The 23,033-nt window shown below is 49.9% G+C and overlaps 1 protein-coding gene across 1 annotated transcript; it reads left to right on the plus strand.

Moving 5' to 3' along the window:
* The first annotated feature begins 7,776 nt into the window (after positions 1–7,776).
* ZFP36L1 (ZFP36 ring finger protein like 1) lies at positions 7,777–11,385 on the plus strand. The gene is made up of 2 exons (XM_058806244.1): positions 7,777–8,031; positions 8,859–11,385. The coding sequence occupies exons 1-2, from the start codon at positions 7,975–7,977 to the stop codon at positions 9,807–9,809; spliced, it is 1,008 nt and encodes a 335-aa protein (XP_058662227.1). The 5' UTR covers positions 7,777–7,974; the 3' UTR covers positions 9,810–11,385.
* Positions 11,386–23,033: the final 11,648 nt, after the last annotated feature.

Raw genomic sequence — 23,033 nt, forward strand, 5'->3', positions numbered from 1 at the left:
AGGTAAGAGCCATGTCCAGCATATTTGGATCTGGGTCTTGTTCTAACATTAGTTTAGTTTCCCAGTTCACCTGTGAAGTGCTTCAAAGGGCACTGAAAGAGTCTGCAAAGGGCAGCAGGAGCATGAACAGCTGAAGTCTGAGGGAAGGCTCTCAGTGGGAATTTTATCTCTGACTCCTAGATGAGCAGAATTAGGTAAGCACACAAAGCTTTCCCAATCTGAGTTCAAATGTATGAATTTACCATATCTAACGCCTCCCTGAAATCCAAAGAGACTCAATTACATTCTCTTTCTGTAATGAATCAGTAATTATATTGAAGAACACTATTATTTGTTTGGCATGACCTATATAAACCTGACTTGGGGAGTGCATAGTTGGTGTGGTGCCAGTACCCTGCATATTATTGCCTTATAAACACAACCATTGTTTGAATTTCAGATCAAAACAAACCGAGCCACGTCGCTTGTCAGTTATTAGATATCTTTTTCCCAAATGCTCACCCAGGCCGTATTACAATAACAATAATTATTATTACATACTTCCTTATTGTATGTTTGTGCCGAGGTAGCACATTTGCCTTTTTCCCACACATTAGTTGCTTCTCTTGACTCTTATGATTCACTCCTGCCTATTTCCCAATGTCCATGAGGTCTTTCTGCATTCCCAGCTGCATTTTGTCAAGACATGCAGATTGGCACACGGACTCATGATGCTGTATTGCACCAGCCTGCAAAGGGTTGCAAAGCAGCACAGGGGCTTTGCTCCTCGAGGGAATATACAAACTAAAGAAATATGCGGACCCTGCCCCCAGGTGCTTTATAAATATTTAACTTGGTCTGATAATGTGATAAGGGCTGATAATGTGATTTGGACAGACTAAAACCCAGCCCTGCTTGGGCAGGGCTGCAAATGGACCTTCTGTGGGAAACATGGTGGGAGGGGGCCAAGCCAGAGCAGCCAAGTGGTGATGCTTTCCACAGCCACTGCCACAGCTGGGAGAGGACTCACCTTGCCCAGCCTGGGACACCCAAATTGTAGCTGTCAAATCCTCAGCAAGTTGCTGATCTGCCTTTACAGTCACAGAAGAGAAGCGGGTGCTTGGCTGTCGGTGAGTCAGCCCTTCTCAAGATAAACTCCAAGATATGTGAAATGAATCATACACTAGAGGTGCCTATTTGTCTCCATTGGCTATGCAGGAAGCCTGTCCAACTAATTAGGTTTAGACACCTAACTTTTAAGCACTTAAAAACAGAGGAGAGGAATCCCATCGTCATTGACATTCTTCATTACTGGCCTGACAAGGGAGGCAGTGGGAGAGGCTCCCTGGAAATGCCCCACCAGATTTGGAGCTAACCAAGCTCCTCTATCCTCGGTGCATGGGAATGTGCAAAGCCTCACCTCCGTGTCCTCCCCCTTGGAGCTCTGATGGGCACAGGGCTCTCCAGCCATGCCCAGCTGGCAGAGATGAAAACATGCTCCCTGCTGAGGTCTGAATGAGGCAACGGTCTTGTGGGAAAAGATATAATAATGGAGCAGAAGTCTGTATTATCATGTATTCCGAGCAGGCAGGAGGAACAAAAAAAAAAGAAAAGGAGACTTGACCTTGGCATCCAGCCTGGTGCTAAAAGTGTGTTTTGATGGAACGGGATAGGCGGGAAAGCAAGCTGCCTCCCTAATGCAAATATCTCACGGAGCTGTAAGATGTGTGGAGTGCAACCCATGTGTTTGAAAATAAGGTTATGACAAGCTCCACTGTGAAAGGACAAAATGGTATTTTTCAGAGGGTTACAGCTGAGCCTATTGGAGGTAAGTGGCCACCAGCACAGCAAGCAGCACCTTCTGACACCAGCACTGCATGCCACATAAATGTCATGATCCAAGAGGCTCCAGAGTTGTCTTAGACTTTCTCAAAAAAGAAAATAAAAAGATGAAAGCATTTTGTCCCAGCACTTTTTTTTTTGAGAAAAAAATCATGGAAACATTCCACTGGTTAATGTTTGCTAAATAATCAGCAGCCACGGCTGCTGTGGCTGGAAACAGGCAGAGGCCAACAAAAACCATTATGTGCTGCATTATCATCTTGCTTGTGTATCAGCTCAGGACCAAGGATGCAGGATTTGAAAGAACTGATTTTGTCCTGTTTTCTGAGATCTATGCCTTTCCATGTCCCCAACCACTTGTTACATGCATTAATCATCTTATTGATACAAAGGTAATTGCTGTTTTGATGTGCAGCAGGTGTCACTTGTTTCTTTTTTTCTGGAATCACCCAATAGCCTCTTCAAGGCTTCTGGCACGTCCTTAATCTGAACAACAATTTATTGAGGTGAGATATATTTGACTTCCCTCTGCCCTGGCAGGCACAGAGCCCTGTGCAGATTAGGCCAGGTTAAGGGTACCTATTTGAAGCTGTGCCCTTGCTGCACACAATAATCTGCTCCTGAGGTTGGGCCCAGCAGGCATACTGGGGACCTCAGGACCACCATGTGCCTGGCTGAGACCTGGAGGAAAGAGGGTGCTGGCCCCTGGCTGCACAGGCTGTCCCCAGGGAGGGATGGGGACCTGCAGCAGGATGGAACACCAGTCTCCCCAACAGCAGCTTCGTGGCTCTGCTCCACCAGTGATGAGAAACACATCTTGCTCCATACCTCACCTTGCTGCGGCCAGGCTGGGCACTTCCTCAGCTCCCATTACCACCCTGGCAGGATGGAAATCCCTTCTCTAGCTTCACGCACTTGCAGCGTGTTCAGGGAGGAGACAGACGAGTCTTGCGCCTTGCCCTAGAGGGTTTGCAGCTTCACTGAGAACAGGCACACCCCTGAGAACAGGGAGGTTTCTCTGCAGGAGGTGGTGGGTGCAGCAGCAATGGGCAGCAGGGAGATCTGTGGTGCTGTGTGAGGCGGCTGTTGGGCTCTCCTGCTTGTCCCCATGTCCAGACAGGATGAGCAGACCCCAGCTTGGGACTGCACTGTCATGGAGCTGGGGTAAAGCAACAGCCCCACAGCCAGGTCACAGGCAGGGAGACAGATGCTCCTGGTCGGGCACCTTCACTTTCCACACCTGGTGGTGGTGTTCTCCTCCAGCCCCTCAAACCTATTGCCACACTGGTGTGTCCCAGCCCTGCTCCCAGCCTCAGCACGGGCTGAGGGTGTCTGGATGCAGCAGGACGGACCCCAGGATGTGGCTAGGCCAGCCTCCTGAGCAGTCATGACAAACAGCTAAACACTTGCATGGGCTTGCTGTCCTGCTGTGTGGAAATACATTAATTGCATTAGTATTTCCACTGGAAATTATAACTTAGATCCATTAACTTCAGCCAGTTTCCTTACCCTGCGTCTGCTTAAAAGGACATCTCTGCTTTTTCCACTGCAGTGTCTTGTCAGTGCCACCGGTGCTAAATTTGTGGCAGGCTAGTCACATTCATGTGACACTTCAGAAGAGGCCACACATTACCTCCACCTCCTGCCTTCCCCTCACTTCCCCCAGAGGTAGTCCAACGTCTGAGTTACAGAAAAACAGAAACTCCTTTGTTATGAACAACTAAAGCAGATCCCAAACCCCATTACTAATTAGTAAAGATGTGCTGTAATTTAGATCGCCTTGGATGGTCTTTAGGTCATTCACAGGTGTAAAGTCAGGAGGATTAAGGGCTTATAATATTTGTCTGGTACGGCTGCTACCAATTCCAGCAAAAATAATGGAGCTAGCTTCTTGGCTTTCCTGCCACCACAAAGTACACACATGCACACACACTCTATTTTATGAATGTTTACATACCCAAGCTGCCAGGAATCTCACTCCCGTTGCTTCCCACCACCTTAACACACTTTCCTGTATCTCTGTGAATTTGTTTTCTCACCGAGCAGCTGGTAATATCCCTTTTGCCTGGGAGCAGGCAGAGACCTGACTTCCTCGGGTGCCAGAAAAGCCTGGCAGAGGGCGCACCTACAAGCTGTGGTTTCCATCTCAAGCCATTTACACCTCCCAGTGGCTACCCAGAGATGTTCCATGGAAGAAGTGCAAGGCCAAAATAAAAAGAAGTATTAAAAAGTTACAGACAGGTGGGGAAAGGCCACGCTGACATCCGCCTACTCCCCCTGAAAGGCCACAGAGTCTGAGGAGGCGCCTGAAACGGAGGAAACATCTACACCCGCATGCAGAGAGCAGCAAAAGGCACTTCCACACCTACACCTCCAGGGTCACAGCCAACAAAAATAGCATCAGACACCAAAAGATATGTATAGAAGAGCGACTGCAGAAAGCCTTGGCTCATTTTACACCCCCAGCAAAAATAAAGTCAGGAGGTTTGTCCTTCCTCTGTTCCCACCCTCTGTACATCGGAGCACTGCTGCAGACAAGATGTCTCTGTTTACCTGAGGATTGCCATGGGAGCAGGGGAGTTAAATGCCCAACTCATCTGAAACTCACAGGGGAAAACGTTGCTTGTGACGAAAGCACTTCCCTTTCCTACCTTGAAACTTTGGGAACTGAGTGGTAGAAGGGGGAATAAACCAAAACACCCCACCCCCACCCTGTTTTCAACAATTCAGGCTTTTTCATACTCAAGTTCTTGCTCAGTAACTCTGACACAAGCAGATCTGCAGGCTTCCGACCGCCAAATGGCTCCAGGTGAGGGGAAGTGCAGGTGTCTTAAGATAGCAACCTTGTTCTTTTGCCACAGGAGCTGCACCATCATCAAATATATTTGTGGCAAAGCTGGCACTTGGGTTCAGTTTACACTCAGTGCTCAAAGTAACCTCTTATTACCCTGGCGGGGAGTTAAGCTGGGCGCAGCGTGCAGCCAGCCCATGACACCGTCCCCAGCCCTCAGCAGAGGCCAGCGTGCGAACCCGTGCTCAGTGGCTCGGGGACAAGATAGTGCTGATTTGAACATCCCAGTGCCAAACTGGATCAGACCAAAGGTTTGCTGTGGCTTTCCTCTTACCTCCAAGAGCAGCCAATGCTTATGGGGGAAAATGGGGATAAGAGAGTGATACTTTTGCTGTGCATTGTCCAGCAACAAGTCGCAGAGGTCTGCCTTTGCCTTTAGTAAACCTCCAGGGACTTTTCCTCCATAAATTTGTAAAATTGCTTTTTTGACCCAGTTTATACTTTTGACCTCTACAGCATCATGTGCCAATGAGCCCACGGTTTTATATACACACACGCAATTGGAAAAAGCAATCCTTTAAATCTCCTGCCTTTATCATTTCATTCGCTGCCCCCTTCTTCTTCCCCGCCTTCTGGCCACTCTGGCCTGTTTCAGCTCTCGTGCATGAAAGTGGTTCTTAATTTCTCTGCTAGATGTGGGCACAGGTCTAATGCAGAATCTTATCCCTCTGTATTTTGTGACAAGTTTAGCACCTGCTTGCATTTGACCCAGAGAAGGAGAGGGCTCCAAAAGTGGCTCCTGTGCTGAGGACAAGTTTGAGAAGGGCTTGGGAGGTTCTGGACATTTTTTCCTGCTTCCCAGGCCCAGCTGTAGTATCCCAGCTGGAATGTGCTGGGCCTGGATGGACTGAGTCACACAAGAAGGCTATTGAGCATGGAATTGCATTCATTCACTTTTTCAGTAATCTTTAATAATTGACTTTCATTTATTCATTTACCTATCTTTATTCATTTGCATCTATCAAAGTTCTGGCACGGCTCTGGCGGGCGGTGTAAGGCTCCAATTTTTTCATTCCTCTGCTCGGTGTGAATTCATGCCCACACAAATTCCCACTCTGGCCCGGAGGGCTGTGACTTTTAGCCACGAGGTGGGGTGAGCAGCTAAATTCCTGAGCTGAGCATGTGCGCAGGCAATGCAAGCCAGACCACCATGGAGTCGGGCTTTGCCAAGCTAAATCACTGGAAAAAATTCCTTCTCGGCTTCAGCCTTTGCCACTTGATCCGCGGAAATGTGCAGCCTTAAACCCCAGGTTTCCAAAACAAATGCACACGGGACAAGCGAATAGCGCAGGAGCAGCAGGGGCAGGGGCTGGGCTGGCGGAGGGGCTGCCGGCCCTGGGCTGGCCCCAGTCCCGCTCCCACGTCAGCCCCATGCCGCGGCTGGACGGCAGGAGGCACCGGGCAAAAACCAGGCTGCGAGCGACTCGGTAGTGAAATAGTTATCTCGGCTGGCTCTCTCCGTAACTCTTGGAAAGTCCCCGAAATGACGTTTCTAACTAACAATTAAAGTGGGTTTAATTATAGAGAGGCTTAGAGCCCTGGGAACAAGCACCATCTACAGAACGAGTAAACAACTGCAGAAAATAATAGGCTGTTTGCTCCCCTGTCTACTCCTCACTTCTGGCCAAGGCGAGGGAAAAAAAAAAAAAAGAGACCATAAAGAGAAGGAAATTCGAGGAACCTGATTGCTCTCCTTAAGGAAATAATAATAATGATCATTAAAAAAAAATCTGGAATTGCCCAAGCCTGTGGGCATTTCTCTCGGTTGGTTATTTTGGTTGTTCTTGAAGACCAGAGGAGGGGAAAAAAATCAGCCGCCAGCGCAAAGTCCAGATGCCGCGACTCCAAAGCAAACAGAGGAGGAAGTGGATCATTTGTTTGAAGTTTCGGTGCGATGGCCGCTCGGGTCAGTGCTCTGCAGCCCAGGGCAGGGGTTTCTGTTCTCCCAGCCAAGGCGGAGCGCAGCGAAAGGAGCAAGAGCCTGCAGGGCCGGGGCAGGGCCCCCGCGCCCACCTGCGCAGGGAAGGGGGCTCAGATCCATTGCTCAGCCTAGGATGGAACACCGTCTGAAGTTACAGCGGGGGCTAAGGGGGATACCTGGGCAGAGACTGAGCACTGAGGCGCCCTGGCACTGACAAACTTTCAAGAGCTGGGCTCATTTTAATTTTTATACAGAAACTGCCACTATTGTCCCCCTCATCTCTGCAATACCAGTATCACTATGAATCACTGAATCATACTTTGTTTACTAAAACCTGGAACAGGTCACCTGCTTAGAGACAATTTCTTTTTTTTTTTTTTTCTTTTCTTTTTTTTTTCAGTTTTAGAATGTTGAGTCCTGGGGCCTGGGAGAAAAGGCAGGATTTATCGAACAGCCTTTTAAAGGGCAGACACGCATTTTAACACCTTCAGTTGCTGGGGCTGTGAGCTATTTCCCCTTGCAGAGCGGGTTTCAGTAAAAGTTTGAAGGAAGGAGCAGGGCTCCGCGGGAGGGGAGCAGGGCGGGTGCCCAGCACAGAGCCCTCCGGGGCTCCGCGGGGTTCGGCTTTCCCGCTTCCCGCGGCAAGTGTCCGCGAGCCGCGGAGCCGCCGCCCAGCACGGCCGTTGGGCGCGCGCCCGCCGCTCCCCCCGCGCGGAGCGGAGCGGGACGGCCGCGCGCGCCGGCGGAGGGGATCTCGCGCGCGGGCGCGTGCCGAGTGAAACGCGCGCACGCACGCGGACACACGCGCACAACGTGGACGCACGCGGACAAGAGCGCGGGCACACGCGCACGGGGGCGCGCGCGCGGAGACGCGAGCAGAAACGGACACGCGCGCACAGGCGCGCGGAGTCACTCGGTGCGGCCGCACAACCGCCCCCTCCGCCGCAGCGCGGGGCAGCGCGGGGCAGGGCGGGCCCGGCCCGGCCCGGCACAGCCACCCCACCCGCCCGCCGGCCGCTTCGCGTTCTTTTCCCCCTCCCCCCTTCCCCTTGTCCCTCCCCCTCTCCTTCCTCCCGAAAGTTTTTTTGGGCCTGCCCGCCCGGGTGATTCAGTCGCAGTGTCAATCACCCTGCCCTCCTCCTCCTCCCCTTTCCCGCCGCCGGCTCCTCCTCCCGGGGGTAAGTCACAAACTTTATAAGTTGAGCTTTCCGCGAGCCCCCTGGAAGCGGCGAGCGGGCGCGGCGGCCGGGCGGGCTGGTGGCGGTGTCGGCGGCGGGGGGAGGCTGCGAGCAGGGGCGCTGGAGGCTGTGCCTTACCCACGCCGTGACTCCTCGTGTCCGAGTGCCGCTGCCCCACTCGCTTCCCCCCTCGCTCGCCGAAGATGTCCACAGCCCTGGTGTCACCCACCATCTTCGACTTGAGCGAAGTTTTATGCAAGGTAAGGGCGCCGGCGGGGTTTCTGCCGCCAACTTCGGGGCTTTTTAGCTTCCTTCGGGTTCGAGTTCGGGCTTCCCTCTTCCCCTCCCCCCCCACTTAGTTTTCTGGTTGTGAGCGAGTTCTGCGCCGGGACCGGAGGGCGCAGGGCGGGAACCGAGCGCGGCCACCCCGTTTCGGGACTCCGGGGTCTCTCCCGCCCGCGTTTCCCGCCTCGGTCGTTCCGGAGGAGGAAGGGTGGGGGAGCCGCCCGCGCTCCCGGCGGGCTCAGCCGCGGCGCCGAGCGGGGGGGCCGGATCCTTCCCGTGCCCCCGGGGCCGCCGCGCTTCAACACGCCCGGGCGCGGCGCGGAGGGCGGCGGCGCTGCCGCGGGGCCGGGCGGGGGACGAGCGGGCGGACGGGCGGGCTCCCTCCCCGCGGGGCTCGGCCGCCCCTCGCCGGCCGCGCTGCGGGAGCGGTTGGGCGGGCGCCCCGCCGCGCGCTGCCCTTCCCGCGCGCCGCCGTCCCCGGGGGCGCTCCCGGTGCAGCGCTCCCGTCGCGCGGGGCTTCGCGCGCCCCCCCCGCGCCGCTCGCTCGGCCGGCCCCGGGAGCGCTCCGCGCCGCGGATGGGGGGGGGGGGGGGCGCGGCAGGGGGCCCGGGCCGCGCGTGGGGCGGCGGAGGCGGCGGCCAGATGCGGCTGCGGGGGAGCTGCCGGGGCAGGGCGGCCCCCGCCGCTCCCCGGGCCGCGGCAGGCGGTGGGTGCCCCGCCGCGCTCGCGGCGCCGCGTGGGGATGTCGGAGGAGGTGGTGGCAGTAGCAGTGACGTGACCGGCTCTTGCTTTGTCCCCGCAGAGCAACAAGATGTTGAATTACAGCCCCTCGGGTGTCAGCGGGTGCCTGCTGGACAGGAAGGCGGTGGGCACCCCGGCAGGTGGGGGTTTCCCTAGGAGGCATTCTGTCACCCTGCCCAACGCCAAGTTTCACCAGAACCAGCTCCTCAGCAGCCTGAAAGGGGAGCCGGCTCCCATGCTGGGCCCCCGCGAAAGCCGCTTCCGGGACCGCTCCTTCTCCGAGGGTGGCGAGCGCCTACTGCAGCAAAAGCAGCCCGGGGGACAGGTCAACTCCAGCCGCTACAAGACGGAGCTGTGCCGCCCCTTCGAGGAGAACGGCGCCTGCAAGTACGGCGACAAGTGCCAGTTCGCCCACGGCATCCACGAGCTGCGGAGCCTCACCCGCCACCCCAAGTACAAGACCGAGCTATGCCGCACTTTCCACACCATCGGCTTCTGTCCCTATGGGCCGCGCTGCCACTTCATCCACAACGCGGAGGAGCGCCGCGCCGTGGCGGGGAGCCGGGAGCCCGCCGTCACCGACAGACCCCGCCTGCAGCACAGCTTCAGCTTCGCCGGCTTCCCCAGCACTGCTGCCAGCGGGCTGCTGGACAGCCCCACTTCCATCACACCGCCGCCCATGCTGAGCGCCGACGACCTGCTGGGCTCCCCCACCTTGCCTGACTGCGCCAGCAACCCTTTCACCTTCTCCAGCCAGGAGCTGGTCAGTCTCTTTGCCCCCAGCATGGGGGTGCAGGTGCCCAGCGGGAGCTCCCCCACCACCTTCTTGTTCAGGCCCATGTCCGAGTCCCCCAACATGTTTGACTCGCCACCCAGTCCTCAGGACTCCCTCTCTGACCAGGAGGGCTATCTGAGCAGCTCCAGCAGCAGCCACAGCGGCTCAGATTCCCCTATCCTGGACACCTCAAGACGTCTTCCCATCTTCAGCAGACTCTCCATCTCCGACGACTAATCCGGGGTTTATTCTTGCCCCTCCCCACCTCTATTACAATGTTAAGCTGAACTCCCCCCACCTTGGCCCCAGTAGCCCAAGCTGGATGTTAACATGTCCACCTGCCTGCCTGATACCCGCTGGCTTAAACCTTAAGTGCCAAAATTACGATGAGAAGCAATAACGTTTACAAAATTAGTGCCTTTTAAAACACTTTTCACTGTGACTGTATTACCTCTCCAGCTGCAGAGGGCACCAGCAGCTCTGTGCACTTCCAGATGTGCAGGAAGTGTCCGAATCCGGCTCCCTCCACTGGCCACGTACTGCATCGCCCTCTCCCAGTCCCTTCCCGACTGGCCAGTTTCTGCTAGGCTGCAGGCATGTGGGCAACTGTTAACATCTGGCCCTCTTTCTCCCCTCCCCTTAAAAGACTAAATCTTGCCTGGATCCGCTCAGGTCTGCGGGAAGAAAAGCTGAGAACGGACAAAGATTGTAGCATGAGTGGGACTTTGACTGGGAGGAAGAAAACAAAAGAAAGGCAAAAAACAGATGGACTATGAGAGACTTGATTTTGGTGCTAAAAGTTCCCCATGTATACGTGTGACATCTTAAAACAAATAAAGAAATAGAGGGGTGGGGCTAACAGAAGTCATTCCACACACACAAGTTCGTGTAAACAAAGTTCCAGTAGACATAGCTTTAATGGTTTTGCTCTAGAGTACTTTAGACCTATCTTAGAGCACTCACGCCAAGCTTTTTATTATTTTTTTCTGGGTTTTTAATTTTGTATAACTTTTCAGAAATTGGAGAGCAAATTTTGCTTGTCACTGCACAACAATATAAAAAGCTTATTTAACTTATCAAAACGTATTTATTGCCAAAACCTTTGCTTTTTAATTTTGTTCATATTTATCGGGATGATGAATCCATAGAATATATTCTTTTATGTTTAAATTATGATCTTCCATATTAATCTTAAGATTGTGAAGTGTCTTTTTTCCTTTTTTCCCCACAGTTTAATATATTATACTACAATGACATTTTTTGTAACTTTACACTTTTTTTGGTTATTTTATTTTAAAAAATGAAAAATTAATTTAAAAAATGCAAAAACTGTGTTTGGATTATTTATTTTAGAACTCCCTCCCCCTTTTTTTGTGTTGGACTGCAAATGGAGTTGTTGTGCATCTTTGCCTTTTCTCTTCTCCTTCTCTTCTCCTCTCCCAGGTCTTGCCTACCTGGGCTTTAGAATGTACATACCTGAGGTCTGTTGCAAGACAATGTGGAAGGAAGACTTTTTTTCTTCCTCTTGCTGTATAGATTCTTCAAGGAGAAAAGCCTTGGGCTCAAAGTGCCTATCTGAAGACATTCCAAATACAGTTTGTCTTTGCATTTCTGTATTCCAAGTTTGGAGTTTTCCTTGCCAAGGTGAATGGGACTGGCACAAAGAGAATAATGAATGTAATTTTTTTTTCCCCCTGTTACTGTTCGCTACACTGCTTTTTCTTCCTCTTTGTGTGAGTTTATTTAAAAGAGAATCTCTTTTGTAATGACTGTTTGCAGTTTAAATCAATAAACCCCAAGTTTTTTCAAGAAACTGACAGTGGAGCTGGTTTTACTTGGAAAAATCGAGGGGCTGGTTTTAGACAACCCCACAAATGCAGGTGCTTCCCTTCTCGACCCTTGAAGTGCCCGCAGTGTGCCCAGGTGTCCCTCCATTGTTCCCCACTGATGCAGCGGGTCAGCTGTGCAAGTGCTTGGGAGCAGATCAGTGGCAGGAAATACCTGCTGTGACCTACCCTGGTGGCCTCTAACCTTCTCTGTCTCTTGTGGAGTGCTCGAGTCACTCAGTCTGTTCCTGACAAATTCTTTCTGATGAGCGTGGCATAAACCTGGGACTGGCTTTTGTTGCTTGCGTGTTTTGTGTGTTCCTGCAGAGCTGCTTCCTCTTCAGGGAGGGCTTGCGTGTGTTTTGAGTGAGGCTAAAGTGGGATGTCAAAGTGTTAGAGGTACTCCAAATCTTGGCTTCTTGGTGGTACTGGTCTGCTTGCACAAAGGGGCTCTTTGGTGCTTTGTGGGGGAGAGGAACATGAACCCCCAGTGAAGGCTCAAGTGTATGCACACATCACCTTGCTATCGCATTCAAGTCCTTACATCTTGAAGTATCAGCAATCCCAGAAACTTATCAGGTCACTGGTTTTGTTTAGGAACACATCCTTGCCAGCAGTGCTCATGGTGTTAAGTCTCATGTTTTCACCTTTGAGCTCTTCTATGGAGCAAGCTTTTGCTTCCAAACAAAAGGCTGAAATGTTGCTGCTGAACCACCAATCCTTCAGCTGTCTTAACATGCCTCAATGTTCAGATTTCCTAATTCATGTTGGAATAGTTCCTGCCAAACAAAAGCTGTAGGATACCTCAAGGCTTATGCCGGTGAACCAACCTTCTGTGCTGTTAGCTCTAAGCACTTGTGTGGTCTGGCACTAAAGGTGAGCTGGGTGGAGGAAAGACAGAGGAAGAAGAGTGTTGCTGACAGAAGCTGCTTCCCTTGAACACTACAAAAGCTATGGGGAGTTTCTTTGGCAGATACTGATGTAAATTAGTGCACGGTGTGGTCTGCATGCTGATCCCTGAGAGAAAGAAAAGCCTCAGGCACAGCTTCAGCTCTGCTGGCCTTCAGCAGTACCTTTGACTGCAAACTTGCTCCTGGGCATAAAGGCAATGAGCCCCATGTGAGGGATGGGTTCTGCCTGGGAAACTTCTGCCCAGTTGCAGCAAGTGCCTAGGTGTGCCTCCTCAGCTGCTGGGAATCAAGCTGTCAGCCCCTGAAGAGTGAGAGTATCTGATCTGGAGGGGATCCCAAGTCTATTGCAGGGCACGCTCATGGGGCTTGAAACTGCCTGCTTCCTTTCTGGACTTTCAATGCAGCTCTTCAAACAAATAGTCTTTGACCAGTTAATAATTGATGAAGAAAATAGCTGTATCAGTTGCACAATGCTATTGGTATGACAAACAACCAGGAAGCTGTGCTAAAAGTAGCTCTTTGACCATGGTACTTGGGTACTTCCCTTGCCCTTCAAGTGCACTGATTCCGGGAAACGAGCACTGCTTTTCTTCTGTGAGTTTATTGATATATGCTTGGTTGCTCTGTGTTTTGCTTTTTGAAACTAACCTTGAGCTGGTTCATGCAGGGGATGGAGAAGAGCCAAACAGGATGCAAGAGCCTTCAGCAGTGAAAGGATTTACCTGATCTGATGATTCATTGCTGCTTTGGTGTGTGGCAGCAGACACTCTAGAGAGCATCTCTCCTTCCTTGTATTTACCAGGGATGAGTTGTTCATGCTCCTTCTCACAGTGTTAGCAAGTTCACCTAGTTGATGTTTAGGTGAACCTACCACGGCTGGTAATAGCCTAGGCAAGGCCCAGAAAAGTATAAATAGCCTATTCTGACATGATAGTTTTGAGACACAAATTCCTCTGACTTGAGACTCCTTCACTCTGGATTATTGATATAGTGCATGGGACTTTCAGAGTAGCCATAAAGTAGGGCTGGGCCTGTGCTTGGGAGCAGCTGGTCTTGGTGTGCCTGCTGTGGCAGGGCAGAGAGAAGCAAGAACAAGATGCCTGTGAGGTGCCATGGCAAAGTGTGCCTCTGTACACTGCACAGGCTGTGCTTACAGGTCTTACTGTGGGGCAGGGGACACCTATGGTGGCTGGTGCTTCTTCTTGCATACATTTTGTTGTAGTCATGGGTGCTTGCTGTGGAAGGGACTTGGTCCATCCCTCTGGGCTACAAGCATTTGCTGCTTTTTGGCTTTGAATTTAGGTGTGTCTAGTGCTATCCGCCCTCAATATGTCTTGGAAATTAGAGCCAATGTGTATGGCTGGCTGTGCCAGTTGCCTCTTGGTATGGAACAATGAGATGACTTTGATCTGCAGAGCTCCAGGTGGCTCAGATTCCACCCTGGTACCTGCCTCCCCCTTCCTAATTCCTGCAACAGCTGTATGTGTCCCAGAGACACTGTTGACTACTCACTGCTTTGCTATGGACTAGCTGTGGCTTTGGTGCCAAAACACCTTCAGTTCTGCAATTAGAGCCTGTAGAAGCAGAGGCCATCTCATTTCCTGACCATCATAGGAGAGAGATGAAAAGTCAAATTTAGGTTCTTTGTTGTTGTTGATGATTTTGTTTTTCAAGGCAGTTGGGAACTTAACGGTCTGATTTTGGCCAACTTTTGTTTAGTAAAACTTGTACATAGATATGGTGTGCCAGATTGCAAGAGATGAAAAATACCATTTAAAAGGAACCCTGAAATTTTCCAAGTTTCTGGTCCTGACAGAGTTTGACTCATCAATATTGTCATGAAATTGGGAGGCAGAGAGGGAAAGAATTTGGAGAAGAAATATACTTGGAGGGCTGTTACCAGCTGGCTCAAATTTTTAGTCCATATGGTTCCCATGCAGTAATTGCAGTGGTCTGTAGATGGGACTTTGGGCTCCTCCTGCAAATCTCCTTGGGAAGAATGGGCTCTGCCAGGCCTTTGCACAGCAGAGGGGTCATGGCAGTGGGGCAGGAAGGGATGGGGTCACCACTGGAGATCAAGAGCCAGAGATTGAGCCCACAGAGCGTGGGGATAGCATGGGTGAGAAAGAAGCCATGCTGTCTGGAGCCTGAAGACTGCTCCTGTTCAAGTGCATAAAGGCCAATAACCTGGGTCTGTCCAGTGGGGCTCAAGAACATCAAACTGAGGGGAAGGTCTGGATGGTGTACCCTGCTGGATACTATCCGATGACCATGCCCAAGGATATGAATGACTATTAAGATGCAGTAATAGAGGCAAAAACCACAGCATGCCCTTTACACTTGCTAATTGCTGCAATTTGTGTGGTCTGTGTTGGGGAAAGCTAGCATGTGCTTGAGTCTGGAGAAAGAGGCTTTGGGAGAAGGTGTTGTGGTCAGTGTGTGAACAAAGAGGCTCCTGACTTCAGTGCTGGGGGTGTTGTGGGGGCTGGAGGCTGAGGACATGCCCAGGGGCAGTGCTGACACAAAAACACTGCCTGAGAAGGAGAGAGAGAGAGACTCATGCTTCAGGGAGGCTCCTCATGCCCTACATTACAAGGGGCAAACGTGAAGGTGTGAGGTCTGGTGCCATGCAGGGGGGCTGATGAGGCAGTCCTACTGCAGAGGGGTGGTGTGCTGAGCGACCACATGCTCCAGCAACAAGCAAAAGTGTGGTCCGTGAAGTGAAAATAGGCAAAAAAATGTAAGAGTGAAGAACGGTGCCTTTCTTACCTGGGCCCCGTAGAAGAGGGGTCAGGAGGAACTCATAGCAGAAGCACTTTGAGCAGCATGAACCAGCCACAAACAGGAAGAAAGCAGCAAAACCAGTGTTAGGAAGGCGTTAGGTGGAAGGAAGGGGTGAAGGAGTTGTAGAGGGTCTCTTGAACACAGGGACAGATGGTGAGACTGGCTTGGTGGGGACACTTCAAGAGTCTGCTGGGAACCCACAGAACAGCTCTTCCCCTCGAGGCTGAGTCCCGTCCAAAATGTTAGAAGATGATTCTGCCTGGTGATGTAAAACGTCCTTTGTTTAGAGACTCTGGCCCATTCAGCAACGCCTTTTCCTCACAAAGCCGATGCTTATTCCCTAGAATACTTACAGGGAGGAAAAAAAAAAGTTCCTCTAAGACACCCTAAACCAATACCTGCTGTGACTAAGCCCTGTGGGCAGCTCCGCAGCTGATTTATATCCTGCTCCTGCAAACGGGAGGCTTAGAGTGGAAACAGACGCGGCGTTAGGCGCAGCCGAGGGCAGCGCGGAGCGGGCCATGGGGCTGCGGGGCCGCTGCTGCCGGGCGTGACGCCGGCTCGGGTTTCCTCGTAGGCAGAACAGAGCTCCTTTTGGCTAGGGCAGCTTTATGGGCTCGCCTGGGTTTATTATACTGCAAATGTTTTGAATTCCACATGTTAATTTCCAGAGAGGCTTTGTTTCACTTTTGCTGCTTCCCCCACTCCCCGCCCCGGTTTTCATTTCTTTTTTTATTACCGCTGCCCTAACCTCTTCTTTTTGACTGGGTTTTGGTAATAGCTGCCGTTTTCTGAGCAAACAGAGGACTGGAATTCTCCCTGCCTGGGCTCCAGCTGCAAATTAATCTCCTTTCATAGTTTCATTTTATGTCCGCCCACTATCCCCACCACATTAACTCAGTCAACACATGGAAGTGAAATTTTTCCATCCAGGATCCTGCGGGTTGTAAGGCTGTTGTGGAGCACGTGACTGCCAGCTCCAGAGTTTTCTTGCACCTCTGGGTGGAAGGAAGTTTTCTCATCCCCCACGTATGCGAGCGGTTGCCGGTGGGATGTGAGAGGTTTTAGCATTGGAAACATTCAGGGTTCAGCAGCATTGCTGTGTGTGTTAAAGTCCGGGCGCAGCAGCCGGGTGCAGGCACAGCCTCTGTAGGCACGGCGCAGTGGCAGCACCTCTGCTGCCACCAGCAGCCACTGCTCAGCAAAGGAGCCGGGCAGGGGCTCTCCACGGAGCCCTGCTCTCCCCACAGGGCTCAGCTCCCTCCCAGCCAGCACAGAAAGCACCAGCAGTGGCGATACTGACGGAGATTGATGGAGTCTGCCTGGCCTGTGCAGATGTATTTTGTAATTTCTACATGATGCCTTTCACATGTGGGCCTGGGAGGACTTTACAGGTATTTTGGGCACTTGGCAAATATAGCTGTACCTATTCCACAGGTTTTAAAGCCCTGTTAGAGATACAACTGCCAGGTAAAGGGGATTGTTTGGCAGTGGCACAGTATCACAGAAAGAGCTGCAAAAATAATTCAGGACTCCTGATACTTTTTCTCCTGTCATAGTCTCCAGGCAACAGCAAATATTTCTCCTGAATACTCTGGATGAGCAGATGCCAACGTTGATTCACAGGAAAAGGATGTAGCCACGCAAGCCATAGAAATGTTGTTTGGGATGGTAGCCACAGCCCCTAAGGAGACATTAAGCAATATGGAACAAACGCCAATGAAGCTCTTAAAACTCTTGCTGTGTTTGCTATAAAGAGATTTCTTGAGCAGTCTTAGGTGGGAACCTTTGTGATTTACCTTGATTACAGCTATGTGGAAGGAATATACTGTGTTTCACAGCTCTGGAGATGCTGCTAGGGCTTTTGAGCACTAGCAAAGTTCTGGTTTACTGAGAAGCTACAGTCACAAATATGAGGAGAGCTTTTGTTAAAGGCCCACAGCAGAGCACAAAAGGTTCACTTTTGCTTGGAAAAAGGATGGCAGTGAAAATGTGCAAAGAGGCACCTTGTTTATTTTCCCCGAGTCTCCGATATTCTGTGCTGTGTTTGCAAATAACCCCGTTTCCCCCCACTATTATACTTACAAACTTATAATGAGATTGAAAAGCTGAGAATAAATCTAATTCACCCCCTCTTCAGGGTGTCCAGCCAAAAGAGCTAGAGGAGCTGCAGAAAATAATTTTCCTTTTAGGTTTAGAGGATGTGGGCTTTGGATTAATTGACTGAACTTGCTGACCAATATATTTTCTTTCTTGCAGCAATTTTTCTGACCAGAAAAACACTTCCAGTGTGGATGAAAACAGAACCGGAGATGTTTTGAAAACATGCAAAAGTTTGTTTCCAAAGGGAGCAGTTGGTAAGAAACTGAGGGCAGACAGGTGGGGGAGGCCAGTGGTCCATGGCCTAGCCTGTGGGGTTATCAGTGTGTCATCCAGATTGGCAGGGACTTCCAGTGAATCATTCAGACCTTCTCTTTTAACTGTGACAGGACTGAACTCCCTATTCTCCAACCACCTCTCAGGCAGAGGGAGTTGGCTATTGATAGCCTTCAATGTCTCCAGCACTGAGGTGTGCACAGCATTCCTTTATCAGGGAGTTCCAAGGCTCAGGCACTTTTAACCTCTCTATATGTAACCTATAATGAACCTGAATGTCTCCTACAGAGGTTTGTGGCAACTAACTTTTCGTCTTGTTGCCTTTGATTATCAAGACTGGAGCCCAACTTCCAGACTAAGTCCCGCAAAATGGCACGTGTGGTTTTACCCTTAAGCTTTCCTGCCAGCTTTCTCTTCTCCAGCCTGTTCCCTGGGAATGTGATCTTCCAAACCTTTTCATACTTCTCTTCACATGCCTCCTAAAAATATAGGCTGTCCTAGATCCACCCTGGACTTTCATTTTCAGCCTGGCTCTGCACTTGGTGATGCTGTCCTGCCTTTGGTTCTTGAGGTGGTAAATTTAACCTTCCTGGCCTAATGTGGGATGAGGTCAGGAGAAAAGCACCATGTCAAATTATACTGGTTCTGCTAGGAATACAGTGGGAATCAGAGTTCCACCTCCTGTCACAGCATTGTGCTGCCAGCCAGGGCCCTGCCCCATTACTGTGGGGTGACCTGGCTCCCCTCACAGAGCCTGGCAGTGGCGGGTGCCTGATTATGCAGAGTTTATCCCCAGAGGGTTGCATGTATTAAGAGGTGTGCATACCTAATATCTAGTAACTAGCTCTGATATTAGCACTGTGCTTCACAGCACCCAGGGTCCCTGGGCTGTCACCCCACTGTCAGGCTGGAGCAGTGCACTCAAAGGAAGCCATACTCCTGCCCTTTGGTTTTCTTCCCTGAGGGAGACACATTATTCCCTATCCCCAGGGAACATCAGCTTTGAAACACGGAGTTGATTTGTTTCCATTTGCCATTATCTTGGTTTAAGTAAATTACAGCGCTTAACAGCGGTCATAAAATTATCTGGCTTCAAAAAACTTCAGCTGTAGAGTTTGGTCCTGTGGCCTCCCTGTGGCCTCCCTGATCAGCTCATTTCCAAGAGGCAAACATGCACTGGGAAAAGAAACAGTCTCTCCTTGTTCATCACAAATGGTCACCTCCCCATTGTATCAGCAGCTGCCTTGCCCAGTGCTGGTCACTGTAGGAAAGTTCAGCAAGCCTTTCACCATGCACTGCTTCACCCTCCTGAAGAACTCTGCCAAGGTATTTAAATCAACCAAGTCACCCACCATCCCTCACCAGTGGCCACCACATCACCAACATTTTAGAATCAAGTTCTGCCCTGGAGAGGAGGCTCCTTGACAAAGCAGTGATGATCCTCACTGAGGGATTTTGGATCACCTCTGGATATACTGCAAGTAAAATATTTTCTCTTAACACCTGCCTCATCTGGAAGCTGAATGGCAGGCTCGCTGGTTTTAGGAATCACTCTTGACCTGTATTAGGATTTCAGCAATGAGAATCTGGTTTCCAATTGTGGTATCGTAAGGAAAGAGGATAGACCAGATGCCTAGTGTATCCAAATAAAACCCCAAACCAATAAAATCTTATTTCAGTTGCTGAAACAGAAACTATGAATCTACATACCCATAAGGAGTAGATGAGCTGGACAACCAGCAATATCAGACAGACATTGTTCTAGCAATGGTATCTGCACTTTATTTCTGTTGGCAAGTTTAAGTAGTGACGTGTCTCTTGCTTCATTTAAAAACTGGTAGAATAGCCAGATTCAAGATGACAATTTATATAACTAGAATTTCAAAATAATACATTATGCCCCATTTTCTGGTACATAGACATTAACTGTGAAAAGGTCAGAGCTGGCAGAAATGTGGATTTCTTCAATTTTTGCACATCTTTCTTTGTGCTCCCTCTGATAGGACTGGGACTGCCACGACTCTTTCCCACAGGTGGCAGTGAAAATTGATCGGGTCCAGCCTGCTCCTCTGCTTCACCTAAATATAACACAAAAAGTGGACAAGAAACACGAATGCTAAAAAAGTAAAATCCAGTCCAGCTCCAGGTAAAGGCAATGTACCAACTCCTTTTCAGTGCTCTCTGACACACACAACTGGTCCTTGAGCTGCATCATTTGGTCTGCTGGTAAAACAAATCATAATGTTCAATATGAAGTAAACCAGGAAGAGAGAAAGAATCTGAAACTCAGCAGTAAGCATCTGAGAAGTGTGGAAATAAGTGCTGGTGGGGGCTAGAGCCTGCAAATCCAGCCAAGGGCCCCTAACTCACAGGCTGTGCTAGATTTCATGTGATTCCCAAATGCAGTGGGGAATGAGGGACAGGGAAAAACCTGCTCTAGAAACTGGCTGTATTTTGTCCAGCACTCAACAGCTGTTTTGGGTCCTGCTTTGTAAAAGATTAAATAATTTTTTTTAATAAGAAAATTTTAAAAATGAAAAGAAAAAGAGTGAGTGAAATTGAGATTGGGAAAAGAAACAAAGAGTTCCACATAAACATGTTTTCGATGGAGGAACTGGGTTTTTGCACCCTAGCACTGTTTGTACTTTCAGGCTGTCAGCAATGTGTAGCGTGCTGAGCAGAGGACAGTGTGGTGGAAATACCTATGAAGCAGTGAGAGCCTTATCAAGGTACTGTACCAGGAAATACACCGCTTTCTTTCCTACTTCATGCACGATACTGTGATTAAACCCAGCAGCACGCCTCACCATAACATGTGCCTTATCAGCCCCACTATCTGATGACAGCAGCAGCCCTTGGGAGACCAGACTGACATCATCCAAAACCTCAGCAGCTCAAGACTGAAGTATGTAGCTAGGCTGCAAGCTGTGCTTGACTGTGTTTGTACTAAACTTGCAGGTACTTTGCAAGAGGAAAAAGAATATGAAAATCAAGCCCAAACAATGTTTCTGAATGTTCCTGACAGGCTGTCACGCTATTTAGCAAATGAATGCAGCAAGCAAAGGAGGTTTTTGTCCTCAGCAAGTACCGCAAGTCTGCTCCACAGCTTTCTGTAGCTTTGAGAGAGGAGGGAGAAAAAGGTCAAACCAAGGTATTGTCACTGCCTTGAGGACAGTGCCACTGTATGGAGTCCCACTCCCAGCTGACCCAAATTCAGTTGTGTGTGGCTGTGAGGTTCATCCTGTAGCTGTTGGTCCAGGTGGAGCTCTGAATCTCCAGATACTAAACTTCATCATGGCTGGTTCGTTGCCAGTCTTCTTGTTTGGTTACTGCCGGTTCACTGAAGCAAAGCATACTGGCTCTGGCCTCCTCCTAATTTAAAATGAGAATTTCTACAGTCACAAAAATAAGAAACAGAAAATAGAGTAGGCTTTTCTTGTGTAACATTCAGCAAATCTCTCTGGTTTTAATTTGTTCTCCCCGTCCTGGGTTCTTCAAAACACCTTCTCTCATTTACGTCAGCATAGATTTACCACACCCCAGTTATTTCAGACCTGGATAGTAGCATGGAAAAAGATTATCAGTCATCTGGAGCTGCTTCCTTATGCCTTGGACAAAAGGAGATCGTGTGGGACCATATTCATTCAAGAACTGCCTTTGTATTTGTAGAGAACCTAGCATGAGTGAGCTTATTCCTTCAAGTTCCCTGTGCTGCAAAATTGTTCTTAAAAACACCGCCCACTTTTAATGTTTGAGTTTTGGTTGGTTTGTTTTTAGTTGCAATGCAAGCTTTCAGAGGGAAATCAAGCCGGATTTAAATGCTGAATGCATGCATAGCAACAGAAGTAGGGCCATCCAGCACAAGGATGCTAAGTGTCCATTTACAGCCCCCATGGAGCCCAGCAGCCCCGGGCCATGCAGGCTTGGTGCCCCTTACTGCCTGCTGTGACCCCGGGGAGGGAGGGCTCTGGGCCCTGGAGGATTTGACATGTCCCCGCACCTGTCACATGGATGTGGGGAGCTGCTTTGCCAGAGACCTGGTCTTGCAGGACGAGCTGGCTGTGCCCTCGCTGCTGCCATAACTCGCTGCTGGCTCCTGCCCCTGCCCTGGCACCCGCCTGCCCCGGCAGCGCCGGGCACGGGATCAGGAACCAGGACAGGATGAGCATAAGCTCCTTGGCAACGTGTAAAGGGCTGAAAACCACCCACCCAGCAAAAGGAAAGTACAGATGATTTTTATTTTATTGTCACAGTGAAGGTTGGCTCAAAGGATGGGCTGCAAAGGTGTCTGGTGGAAATAAGACTTGCCTTTTAAGACAGAGCATTAGATAAATCCAGCTGTGTTGTGGGACTGCTGGAAGCCTCCCCAGACAAGTGTGGGGAACTTGTAGTGGTTTTTGAGGCATAGTGCTATTGTCTATTTTGTCCAAAGTATTTCTTTGTCTTGATGAACTTTAAGGAGCACTGAGAACACAATGTGCCATAGGGGGAAGATATACAGAAAGACATGATTAGAAAATGGAAAAAATTTAAGATTTCTTCTCCGACAATGCTAAAATATTCCTGTTCTGAAGCACACTTGCTTTTTTCTGCCTGATGTATACACCCCGGGCTCTCACGCGGCTATGCTACATTACTCAGTGCTTTAGTTGATTACCTCTCACCATTGCTAAAAATACCATAAAAACCCACTTTTAAATAAATGGCACAGTGGAAGGTTGTTGAGGTCGGGGTTTGGTAAGAAACACAGGTGAGATTTTTCAGGTTTACAGACAGCTTCTGGTCCCACTCCTGAGGAGGAAGCGCTTTTGAATGGCTCTTGTGAAATATGCTGATGGTCTGAGCATCCACATCATCAACTCCCCATGACAATTGCCACTGATTGACCACTTGCTGGCTGTCTCCGCTGCAGCCCAGGAATGGATGAGTCATGGAAACAAAATTCCCCTTCACCCTGGCTGCCTCCCAGGCCCTCTGGGGAACTGCATTGACAACAGAGAAGGAAAGTCAGCACTGCTTTTTTTGACACTGTGAATCACTGATCAAACAAAACTCTTCTGCTTCCATGGACTCGATATCAAGGCAACGTTTTTCATGAGTGTTACCTGAAAAATTACATACTAAGAGAACAGTCTCGAATAGTGCTGGGCACATTATTTTGTGCAGAAAATTGATTCTGTGCTACTTCAGGCCAGAAACAAACATATACCATGTTTGCTAGAAGCCTTATCAGAAGATGCTAAAAAAGACTGCCATGCTTAAGTGCAGCAGTATTTAAATACTGGTTTTCATTTTCGAATGATTTTCTGACATAGGGTTTGGTTGCATTTTAATAATCTCTTAATGGAACAACCCTCTTGGAAAAAAAAAAAAAGACAATAAAAGAGAAGGAATTAACAGATTAAGCCCTGGGTGCTTCCCTGAATAGCAAATTACTATTAAGGTGGGGAAGCAGGTTCTGTTCGATGAGGAAACTCAATTATTTTTATTTGAGTTCTGCCTGGAACATTACTCAATATTCACACAACTCTGCTACTGCAGCTCAGATGTAAATACCAATGAAC

The sequence above is a fragment of the Ammospiza caudacuta genome, chromosome 6 (assembly GCF_027887145.1).
Source record: "Ammospiza caudacuta isolate bAmmCau1 chromosome 6, bAmmCau1.pri, whole genome shotgun sequence".
NCBI lineage: Eukaryota > Metazoa > Chordata > Aves > Passeriformes > Passerellidae > Ammospiza > Ammospiza caudacuta.

Excerpts from the sequence above, each read along its gene's own strand:
- ZFP36L1 (XM_058806244.1), top strand. The coding sequence starts at position 7,975 with ATGTCCACAGCCCTGGTGTCACCCACCATCTTCGACTTGAGCGAAGTT. Across the intron at positions 8,032-8,858 it reads TGAGCGAAGTTTTATGCAAG|AGCAACAAGATGTTGAATTA; the intron begins GTAAGGGCGCCG and ends TTGTCCCCGCAG.